The 12317-nt window shown below is 34.2% G+C and overlaps 2 protein-coding genes across 5 annotated transcripts in view; both read right to left on the bottom strand.

Moving 5' to 3' along the window:
- The window catches only part of LOC137621628 (breast cancer anti-estrogen resistance protein 3 homolog), a 335690-nt gene extending 331145 nt beyond the window's left edge, over positions 1-4545 (bottom strand). For both annotated transcript variants that reach the window (XM_068352086.1, XM_068352085.1), the window contains exon 1: positions 4498-4545. In XM_068352086.1, the coding sequence (XP_068208187.1) occupies positions 4498-4530 (33 nt within the window). In that variant the 5' untranslated portion in view covers positions 4531-4545. The remainder of the gene's footprint in view (positions 1-4497) is intronic.
- A 4427-nt stretch (positions 4546-8972) lies between these two features.
- The window catches only part of LOC137621627 (cell division cycle-associated protein 7-like), a 42655-nt gene continuing 39310 nt past the window's right edge, over positions 8973-12317 (bottom strand). For all 3 annotated transcript variants that reach the window (XM_068352082.1, XM_068352084.1, XM_068352083.1), the window contains exons 6-7: positions 11974-12100; positions 8973-11127 (exon numbers count right to left, since the gene is read on the bottom strand). In XM_068352082.1, the coding sequence (XP_068208183.1) occupies positions 10978-11127; positions 11974-12100 (277 nt within the window). In that variant the 3' untranslated portion in view covers positions 8973-10977. The remainder of the gene's footprint in view (positions 11128-11973; positions 12101-12317) is intronic.

Genomic DNA, 12317 nt, shown 5'->3' with positions numbered 1-12317 from the left:
AAAAATGAAATATTTTAAGAAGAGTAATAACATTAAAATATATATTCCCTATATAAACTATAAAACTTTAACAGAACATATGATCAGTGCCCAAGCCCCTCTACACTCAAGCTAGGACCAAGGAGGGCCAGGCAATGACTGCTGATGACTCAGCAGGTACAGCCCCTAATCCCTTGCTCAAAAGGATGGTCAGGTTGAGGACACTACAAGAAACTATCGAGCTTGAGCGGGACTCGAATCCCAGTCCGGCGGATTGCCAGACAGGGAGGTTAACAATAGGATACAAACTTGGGCCGGGGAGGCCACTCAATATTAAATTGCAAAGGGGGCGGGGTAAACGCCCCCAGTTGCAAGATGAAGTTGAAAGTTGACATAGATTAAAAAAAAGTTTTATATATATATATATATATATATATATATATATATATATATTCAGTATATATAATTCATATATAAAGTTAAACTTATTATTATTATTAATATTATCATTATTATCATTATTATTACTAGCTAAGCTAAAACCCTGGTTGAAAAAGAAAAGAAACTATAACCCCAAGGGCTCCAACAAGAAAAAATAGCCCAGTGAGGAAAAGAAATAAGGAAATAAATAAACGATATGAGAAATGAAATAATGAACTAAAATAAAATATTTTAAAAACAATAACATAAAAACAGAAATTTCATAAACTATAAAAAGACTTATGCCAATGATACCAGATAACAAAAAAAAAATCGTTTTCGCTTTTGTTTTCTTTAAAGGTAATTCGACCCATTCCTCCGCGAAACGTTCTACCCCAAGAGGTCAAAGGTCAACGCAGCTCGCGACCTTCGCCAGGTGGTCCTCCTTGGTGGGAATGTACCTACGTGACCTGCCCCCCCCCCCCTTTCTGTTCTCCGAGATAATAGAAGCTCGAAGTCTAAACCTTTCATGACTCCACGTAATCTTTGCTATCTGAATTCAGAAGGAGCATTTTGGGAACTTTCACTGATCTTTAAGATATCGATCCGGATGAAAAATTATTTTATTTCATTTTTCTTCACGAAATTTGTTTTAAGAAATAATTGATTTGGTGCTAAAAATCCTCTTTTCGTATTTAGAAGTCTTTCATAAATAATTGATATATATACATGCATATATATACACACACATATATATATATATATATATATATATATATATATATATATATATATATATATATACATATATATGTATGTATATATACATATATATGTATATATGTATGTATATATACATATATATGTATGTATATATATATATATATATATATATATATATATATATATATATATATATATATATATATACTGTATATGTTTAACAGCAACAGGGAAAGTTAAAAAAGACGTTGGATTGACGATATATACATACATATATAAATATATATATATATATATATATATATATATATATATATATATATATATATATATATATATAAAGCATTAATATGGCAAATTATATTTCATGATTTTGGATTTAAAAAGGAAATATTTAGGTGATAAATCGTAACAAAAAAAAAAAACAACTAAATTTGGCAATCATTTTAAAATATGAAATTATTAAGTAATTATATAAGAATAGTGAATTTTCTTCACAAATTCTTGAAATAGAGATATAATCAGACACCATAACAAACAGATTAGCAGAATCAAATAGGCTATCAAGAAATAAAATTACGATTATACCTGTCAGCTTATTTCGGTAAAACATATAATTGGAAATTGTCAATCATCGCAGATAACATAGGTAAATTGGAAAATTGGGATAGGGAATTGTTATAGGAAAAATTATATGGGTTAAAATTTATAAGAAAATATATGTCTCTGTCTCTCGAGGGAGCTTCAAAAATAATATAGTCTTCTATGACACTTTCGTAGAAAATCTAATACCCATTTTCTATACAATACTTTATTATTATTATTATAATTATTATTATTATTATTATTATTATCTTTATTACTAGCTAAGTTACAACCCTAGTTGGAAAAGCAGGATGCTATAAGTTCAAGGGCCCAAAGAGGGAAAAGTAGCCCAGTGAGGAAAGGAAATGAGAAACTATAAAAAAAACTACTAGAGAAGTAATGAACAATTAAAATAACACATTTCAAGTACATTAATAACATTAAAATGGATCTTAAATAAATAAACTATAAAAAGAGGTTTACGTCAGCCTGTTCAACCCAAAAACATTCGCACACACACACACACACACATATATATATATATATATATATATATATATATATATATACATATATATATATATATATATATATATATATATATATATATATATATATATATATATATATATATATATAATGATGGTACGGAATCTGGCCCCTATAACCAGACGCTGGAGTCCTTGAAGGCCATGTACTGTGAAATAAAATTTAAGAGGTTAAGCAGCAAATTGGATGGAAGTTAGTAAGAATAGAGGTGTAGAAAAAGACTTATTAAATTATCTGATCATCCACAAATGTCTTGAAATAAACGAGACTTTAATTTGTCTTACATCACTTGGAGATGTTTTAATTTCATTGTGATGTGTAATCAATAATAATAATAATAATAACAACAGTAATAATAATAATAACAATAATAATAATAATAATAATAATAATAATAATAATAATAACAACAACAACAACAATAATAATAAGCTAAAGATTTCCACCAAGTGTTGACTTTAAAAATTGATTTGATTATCTTGAAGGCTTCTGCCTCATTAACAAACTTAATAAATGTATTTTGAAACATTTTACTGAAACTTTATAAACCAATACGTGCCAAAAACATCCACACAATAATAAGGTTTATAAAATCATACTAGTTGAAAGGAGACTCCAAAATCAAACCATTGTTCTCTAGTCTTGGGTAGTGCCATAGCCTCTGTACCATGGTCTTCCACTGTCTTAGGTTAGAGTTCTCTTGTTTGGGGATACGCTTGGGTACACTATTCTTTATTGCAGTATTTCTCTTCCTCTTGTTTTGTTAAAGTTTTTATAGTTTATATAAGAGATATTTAGTTTAATGTTACTCTTCTTAAAATATTTTAATTTTCCTTATTTCCTTTCCTTACTGGGCTATTTTCCCTGTTGGAGCCCCTGTGCTTATAGCATCCTGCTTTTCCAACTAGGGTTGTAGTTTAGCAATAATAATAATAATAATAATAAAAAGTTCCTGGTCTCTGACTGCTAAATTCTCAAAATATATTTGCGGGCACTTTATCAATTAATAAAGGTGCACATCTTCTTTAGCTTAAACTCAGTACCGCAAGTAAATATTTTCCAGTAAGTACCATGACTCGGTCCATTTCTTTTAAACATATAGATAAATAGTAAAAATTGCAATTGAAAATACAGTAAATATTAAATAAAAAAAAATATTCAGTTAAATATACTATGATGTGTATATATATATATATATATATATATATATATATATATATATATATATATATATATATATATATATATATATGTTATAATTTGTAAATGTGTATTTCTTGATAAGATAAAAAAGTACCCTGTGAAGAGTAATGATAAAAAAATGTGGCCTTTTATACGTATGTTAGTGATAACTCGATCATCTGTTGATCGAGAGAATTTAATCAGACGAAAGTATCCAAATATCAGAGTAACACATTACTCTAAACTCGTTCGTTCGTACAGATTGCTGTTGGGGTATTAAAGCCAACACCCTGGCAATTCGGCATTTATACCAGAGGGGAGGGGGGTGGGGGCCTCTTGGCCCAAGGTACTAGCCCCAAACCCCTAAACTGTTTCAAATACATCTTTTTTTATGGTCTAATTTGGGCTTTCTTGCGCATACAAAAACTCTAATAGGCCTCTAGACAGCAAAATAAGTCCTGATTAAAAGCGACTATTAAAAGACAATATGGTAACATTCAGCATCCGACCAGATTTAAATTAACTGATGTAATTCCCTCTACAGCATGAATTCTAAATTAATGTATAGTATATAAGTTCAGTTTAAAACTTTACTTGATTAAAATTCGTCAAAATTTGGCCAAAGATCCAATTTAAAACTAATTGGAGAACCGGTGTATATACTCTACCACTATTTTCAATGGAAATACTAGTGTTGTTTTGAAACCTGGAACCATTTTATAAGTTTTCATTTTATGAATTTAATTCAACAATGATTGATTTGTTAAATTAACTAGCTCCCGATACAAATCATTACAAATTGGACCTACTAATAAACGTAATCCAGGCTTTAATGTTTAAGGGGGTTCTTTGTAAAAACGAAAATTACCAACGGATTTTAACTCCATGGCTTGAAACCCGGATTTTAACTCCATGGCTAGGAGAATCGACTTATGACTTAACATTCTAGTTACATGATAATGTACGTACGATCTGAGCCTTAATCAGTGTGTGATAAGAAAAAGGAAATTATAGCCATGAAACACGGTAGCTGTTAATAATATCATAGGCTAATCTTACCTCAGAATTAGACCGCGACTTTACGTCAGCCATTTGTGGGGTCCTCCACCTTGTCTTGAAGCCACTGGGCGTATGCATAACACAATATTAACTACGTCGTTACTTTATGAACATATACATAGTATTCTCATTGATTTTTTTAATAACACTTGAACACAAAACCAAGAAAACTTGCTAGGAAGTCGCGTGCGTGCAGAGCAATGCTACTAATTTGTAGAGTCCGCCAAATCAGGGTTGCCAGATTATTTCGACTGAATTATCGTACATGAGCCTTAAAATTGTCGTTTTTCAACCAAAATTATCGTACACAGTTTCAATATAATTATTAAGGAGTTTATGATTGACTTATTTCAAAATATTTGAGTATAATTGTTTAATTAAACACACACACCACACATATGTATATACCTAAGGTATGTATCGTACATCGTACTGGACCTAAAATAATCGTACATGTACGATAATTATCGTACGAATGGCACCCCTGCGCCAAATTCACTATTGCTCAATGTAAACAAAACATATTACAAATTGGCGCATGCGCATAATGGCAGTGAATAAATCATTCCCTATTTAGTTCATATTTAATCAAATTTTTATTTACTCAACTTCACCCTTACAAAAAAAAATCTGAAAATTAGTCTATTTCAATTAGTATCCTATTAGCTGTTCTGCACAGGTTTAGCTCGAATATAAGTGGAAACCTTGCAGTTACACTTGGAAAGACAAAAAAATTATCACAAAAATGAGAAGTTGCAGTAACAGATGGAAATAAGGCCAATAATACGGTGTAGCTAGGGTTCTTAGGGACATTCCAAAGACCTCTATGACATATAATGCCTACAGTCCAACAGCTGTCATGATTTTTGCTTTGGATATGTGACACTCCAAAATCAAACTATTGTTCTCTGTCCTTGGGTAGTGCCATAGCCTCTATAACATGGTCTTTCACTGCCTTGGGTTAGAGTTCTTTTGCTTGAGGGTACACTCGGGCACACTATTCTATCTTATTTCTCTTCTAGTTTTGTTAAAGTTTTTATAGTTTATATAGGAGATATTTATTCCAATGTTACTTTTATTAAAATATTTAAATTTTCTTTTTTCCTTTCCTCACTGGGCTATTTTCCCTGTTGGAGCCCTTGGGCTTATATCATCCTACTTTTCCGACTAGGCTTGTAGCTCAGCAAGTAATAATAATAATAATAAATGTGAACTTGACTAATATAGCAGAGCGCTGGGCCCTAGGAGGCTACTTAATACCCAGGTACAGCTGTCTGTCTGTCTGTCTGTCAGATTGCCTTGCCGTTGTGTAATACACGGGCTCTTGCCTTAGGCAGCCCGTAAAGGTACAGCTCGAGGAAACCTTAATGTTGCACTATTAAGGAAAACCTTAGGGCTCGGCCAGACCAAGCGCGGCTAGCGGCAAAAGGTTATGGCGGCAAATTGAAACCTTAAGTATCTTCTGTAGGTGGCCAGATAGGAGGCGCGAGGCTTCCCGCGCCTCCTATCTGGCCACCTAAATAAGATACCTAAGGTTTCAATTTGCCGCCATAACCTCCTGCCGCTAGCCGCGCTTGGTCTGGCCGGGCCCTTAGAGATGCGACAACAAGATAGAAGGGAGAGCAAGAACAGAGGTAACTGATGTAGGCCTCTGGTATAGGCTTTCTTATGGATTTATAGAAATTTGGGCCTCATGTACAGGACTTCTACTTCCCAGCTGGTTCCCATTTTAATATGGGGTCGCCGTTAACATCTTTTTCTATTCTGGGCTTCTGCCTCATCAATTCCATTCTCCTCTTACACAGTCCCTCCATCTCTTTCTTGGGCTCCCTCTTCTTCGTCTTCCTTGAACCTCCATCTCCATAGTATGTCTCCCAACGTGGTCCTCATCAGGTATCCATATCATCTCAGCCTCCCTTCCTGGACCTTCTTTGATATTTCCACCACCTTTGTCGACCCCCTTATGTAGTCATTATTTATACGATTCTCTCGTCACCCCAGACATCCACCTAAGCATTCTCATTTCTGCCACATACATCTTCCTCATGCTTGCTGTTTCCGTTCCATACAGCATTGCTGTTCTTACCACCGTAACCTTCACAGGACAAATGAAGGGTAATAAGTGGGTGCATATCTATGGCCCTAGGCAAGCGATGCTGTGACTATAATATTTGCAACTAGACAAGAAAAGCCTTAGACTTTTTTAAAAAATATAACCTAACCCACAATCATAATTATTTAATTGACAGAAACTGCTGTGTACGAATTGGAAACTCATTCATCATTTGAACCATCAAATGGAGGGGTACCCTTGGGAAGTGTACTAGGCCCCGTCTTATATTGTAACAATACTATAGGTTTCATTAAAAGTACTACGCAGACATGAAATTTTGTTTCTACTATTTGCAGACGATACACCATTTTACTTCTCCATTAATGACTCGGCTGAAACTTCAAGCTATAGTCAATTCTTTTTAGTGAGGCAGATTTGCATCGACTCGCTGGGGTGCCCTTTTAGCTCAGAAAAGTTTCCTGCTCGCTGACTGGTTAGAGAAGATAATTCTAACCAATCAGATAGCAGGAAATTTTTCCCGAGCTAAAAAGGCATCGCTGCGAGTCGGTGCAAATGCGCCTCATTAAAAAAAATTGAGTATAGGCTCTTACAAGTGTTAGAAAATGGACAACACTTAAACCAAAACTAAATGAAAACAAAACTTGAGTTAATGGTGGTAGGCGAGAAAAACAATTAAAGAAACTTAGACGATATCCAAGTAAACATGAACTTGGGTGACATCCACATAGACATTAAGAAATTTGGGTGACATGCATAAATATATTAATAACCCAGTCAGATATCTAGTAGAATTCATGACCCAGGTGTATCACTTGTGTAATTTGTCTCTTAGTGCTCAAATAATGTAGTAAGAAATGCAGGAATGCTAGATATCACCTAAAAAATATTGCTTTTGTATTGAGTAGTATCTGGAGTATATTCTGTAAAGAAACTTGTGATTATTATTATTAATTGCTAAACTACAACCCTAATTAAAAAAGCAGGATGCTATAAGCCCAGGGGCCCCAACCGGGAAAATAGCCCAGTGAGGAAAGGAAACAAGGAAAAAAAATATTTTAAGAACAGTAACAACATTAAAATAAATATTTCATATATAGATTTTAAATAATTTAACAAAACAAGAGGAAGAGAAATTTGATAGAATAGTGTGCCCGAGTGTACCCTCAAGCAAAAGAACTCTAACCAAAGATGGTGGAAGACCATGGTACAGAGGCTATGGCACTACCCAAGACTAAGAGAACAATGGTTTTATTTTAGTGTCCTCATCCTAGAAGAGCTGTTTACCATGGCTAAAGTCTCCCCTCTACCCTTACCAAGAGGAAAGTGGCCACTGACCAATTACAGTGCAGTAGTTAACCCTTTGGGTGAAGAAGAATTGTTTGGTAATCTCAGTGTTGTCAGGTGTACGAGGACAGAGGAAAATCTGTAAAGAATAGAACAGACTATTCGGTGTACGAGTAGGCAAGGGGAAAATGAACCGTAACCAGAGAGAAGGATCCAATGTAGTACTGTCTGGCCAGTCAAAGGACCCCATAACTCTCTCGTGCTAGTATCTCAATGGGGGATGGTGCCCTGGATTAACAAGGATTGGCTACTGTAACTCCCTCTATTACAATCTGCCCATTGTGCGACTTGAGAAATTACGAAACGAGGAACACAACTGATAAAAGGTGTCCCATCCAGAGAAAGGATAACTTCAATTGTAATCAAATTACAGAGGCTGCCTAATAAAACCAGAATAGAGGTTAAGATATGTGCATTAACTCAAGTTATCAAAACTGGACCAAAATAGCTAGAATGGATACACATCATAGACAAAGAATTACGTTGACGAGAAATTACAGATGGTTTCAAGTTATGAATCTTTTTATAGCTTATATGACATATTTGTTTTTGACGTTGTTAATAGTTTATATATGACATATCTCTTTTGACATTACTTTTTTTAGAAGGATTTATTGTTAATTTGTTCTCTTCAGTTATTTATTTCCTTTCCTCACTGGGCTATTTTTCCCTATTGGAGCCCCTGGGCCTACAGCATCTTGCTTTTCCAATTAGGGTTGTAGCTTGGATAGTAATATTAATAATATTGTAGTCAAGATGTATATCTACTGTAGGTTACAGATCTTTCAAGAAAGTGGCCTCAAAACTATACAAGCTCCAATGAAATACCTGAAAGATTGAAGATATTAAAACTTTCAAGAAACTGAAAATTTTCTAGTTAGCTTCAATAATGTTGATTTGAGAATTACTACAGAATACACCATGCGATACTCTACCTAAGAATATATACGACAAACAGATCTTATAGGTCCTGTAGTGAGTAGGGTTTCCCTGTGTGATAGGACCAGAAAAACAGCCATAAAGTAAAAGTACAAAAAGGGAAAATCATATATCCAGAAACTTTTAAACATTTTATTCAAAAACTGTAATAAAAAAATGACTACATACATCATCAACCTTTGAATCAGTTTACCTTTAAAATAAATTTTGTAACCTTGTATTTCATATCTGTAGGTAGTCATTATCAACAGGAAAAAAGTCAGCCTTATATAAAAATCATAAAACTATTTTATGTATAACTCTTAACGCTAAGCTGAACATGGAAAAAAAATGAACTATGTCATGCAATAATACACACAAAACGTTCCCCTCTCAAATGAGGTTCTCTCATAAAATCTTAAGCATAACAATTTGTTGCTACATGAACACACGCTGGTGATTACATCACAGCTGGAAATGTTATCTTAAAAACATTAAAAAATGATAATGGATTTTAATTGGGCATATAGTACAAATGATCACGATGGATGAAATGCTCTGTTAGAGAAAGCTATGACTTAGGATGGGTATATAAGGCCAGTACTACTCTATGCAGCCAAAACTTAGGCTCTTACTAAGAAATTGAAGGGAATCTGATGAGGTGGAACCATAGAATGCTAAGATTCATGGTAAAGAGCGCGATGGGAACATATTACGAATGAGGAGTTGGAGGTGGACAGAAGTTGGAAAAAAAGGATGAGGACCAAAAGACTGAAGATTGTTTGAAGATGTGATGAGAAGCATGATCGGATGAGAGGCAAAAAGGGAATGGATTTGGTTGAATGACGACGACGAAAACTATAATTCAGTTGATCAGATGAGGCAGAGGGAACAGATTCAGTTGATCAGGAGAAAGGGGAAAAATCCAATTGATCAGGTGAGGCACAGAAAAGAATCCCCCCCGATTGATTAGAAGAGCCAAAAAGGAAACAAACTGTATCTGCAGCGAGTTCAGGACGATGAGTTAAACGATGGCAGATAATAACAAGAACTTTGTTCTAGTCTATCCCACTAAAGGAATGAGCTTACATAAAAAATAAACCTTTGATGTTAATGATGATGATTATGATGATCAATACTCACTCGAGACATTTCTTAGGCCTAGAAATTTTAAGGGAACTATATGGCGAGGCTCAACTTTTGGTTGACCAATTCAGTTGCCTACACAAAAGCTCTACTCGGTTAACTTAGTCCAATTCCCCAAAAAAGAATCTGTGAAGGCAGCTGTAGGTGAAGTTAATTTTCATATCTCTTCAGTTCCAGGATATCATAAACACTGAAGTAAGAATCTTGGATAATCAAGACAATGATTCTTACAAGAATAACAAATAAAAGGATATCAATAATTATATTATGTACAATTAAATCTCAAATACAAGGCACATTATAAGATTTCAATGCACGTAAGGCCTTCTTCAAAAAATTCATGATTTTTTTTTATTAATAAAAATAGTCAATCATTTACACGTCACATACACAGTATGTGTAAAAGTTACTTGGTAAAAGAAATCCCATCAATACACACTACCAAACATTTTTAAAACTCATACTATAAGTACATATGAAAGATACTGGCATAACATTTTATATCATGAAAAAATTACTATAGAAGTTTACTCATACCTCTTAATACCATACCAATATATCTGAATGTTCTAAAATGCTTGTCTACAGGAAAGGTGTTGACTTTAGAAAACCTAAACTTTTCAATCGAGAGAATTTCTTCACAAGAACTACAACAACAATGACGATTAAGACCTTCCAATACTTGGTAGAATAATATAACTGACATGTTTGTACATGGCACAATTCTAGAAAACCTGTTGAAATTTGTCTTCAGGATGAATACTGTATATGGCACTTCTTAGAGAGAGAGAGAGAGAGAGAGAGAGAGTTAAAATCAAGATAAGTTCGATAAGTTACCATTAACATTTGCCTCTTTTAATTCTAGAAGCAATGTTACAAAGTAAAAATCTAACAAGCCAAGACAGCCTACGTCAACTTTTTGAATACAGTAGAACTCATTGCATAAAAATCTTCCTCGGAAATAACTTTGCTCACGATGCTTCTGAAAAGCCATAATTTTACTTAATCAAGCTCTCCAAGTAGTCCTTAACGTTGTCAAAACCTTTCGATCTTGCAATGTTGATGAGAATTCCAGTGGCACATTTGCCATTTCTATTCCGGCATATCGAACAATTGCAGAGTCCACGGCAAGGAGGGCACATCCATTTCTGTTTCAAAAAATAAAATATAATAGGTATTACTAACCAGTTCAATACAAAGGGAAACACTTAGGATAGATTTGGTACAGTATGAGGAAAGTTAGGATGGTTACGAGCACTTTCTAAATAACAAAATTGCTTTATTTTAGGCCATTATTAGATGCTTCGCTAAATAAAGCATCTCAAAAAATTTACCTCTTTTCACTAAAATAATTTCATCTACATATACAAAGGCACTCCCCCCAATTTTGGGGGGTAGCCGACATCAAACAAATGAAACAGAAAAGGGGACCTCTCCTCTCAATGTTCCTCCCAGCCTGACAAGGGACCCAACAGAGTTCGGCTGGTACTGCTAGCAGCATGTAATTTGGTTGAAAAAGGCTTCTTAAACCATTCCTTGAGATTGTACCGCACGTGTTTCATACACGCTCATACACTGCAACGGTTTCCTTTTTTATCTTATCAGTCGCATTTCCCTGCACTGTTAATAGACCAACCTGTGTAAGCATGCCAGCTTTTGTTTGAATTTTTGCGACGTTCTTGCTCGCAAGTCCGTGTACGTAAACTCAAATGATTGTCTGACATAGTTCAGTGGCATTCACCTCGCCTCTCAGATACAACCAACGGCTCTCTTGCACAAAATACTTCAGCCATAAGGAAAAATGTTTAGATGCTGGCCAGATAAATCTTACAGAACGTACCCAAAGTATAGGCAGCAGCAACGTACATGGTGTTCTATGACAAAAATTAGAGCCAGTTCAATACTGGTTCATGGATGAGGGAAGTTATATGATGCATACATACGTGAACAATAGTTAGCAAATAAATTCATTCCAAAAACTAAAAAATACTTACTGGATCAAGCAAAGCATCTCTGACTTCTTCCCCGTAGCGATTTTTTAGGCAGGGGCCGCAAAACATTCCTCGCACGCCGCAGCACTCTCCAGATCTGCATATGGTTTTAGTGTCTATCGTCTTTTGTCTGAAAAATTAAATGAAATGATTTGGTTTGATTCAAATAAACGTGACTAAAAATGTAAGGATTTGCAACCCTTCATCAACACATGGTCCAGTACCCAACAAAATCTCACCCTGATAAATTTGTGTGAATACAAAAGGATCAGCCATGTGATGAGAGGACAATAACTGCATTTAATGATAAAACTTCTAGACATTCAACAAACAATTTTGGATATTCT

Source organism: Palaemon carinicauda, chromosome 28 (genome assembly GCF_036898095.1).
Source record: "Palaemon carinicauda isolate YSFRI2023 chromosome 28, ASM3689809v2, whole genome shotgun sequence".
In the NCBI taxonomy this organism is placed as follows: domain Eukaryota; kingdom Metazoa; phylum Arthropoda; class Malacostraca; order Decapoda; family Palaemonidae; genus Palaemon; species Palaemon carinicauda.
Note: the sequence above shows the minus strand (reverse complement) of the source record. Positions and strands in the feature narration are given on the sequence as shown.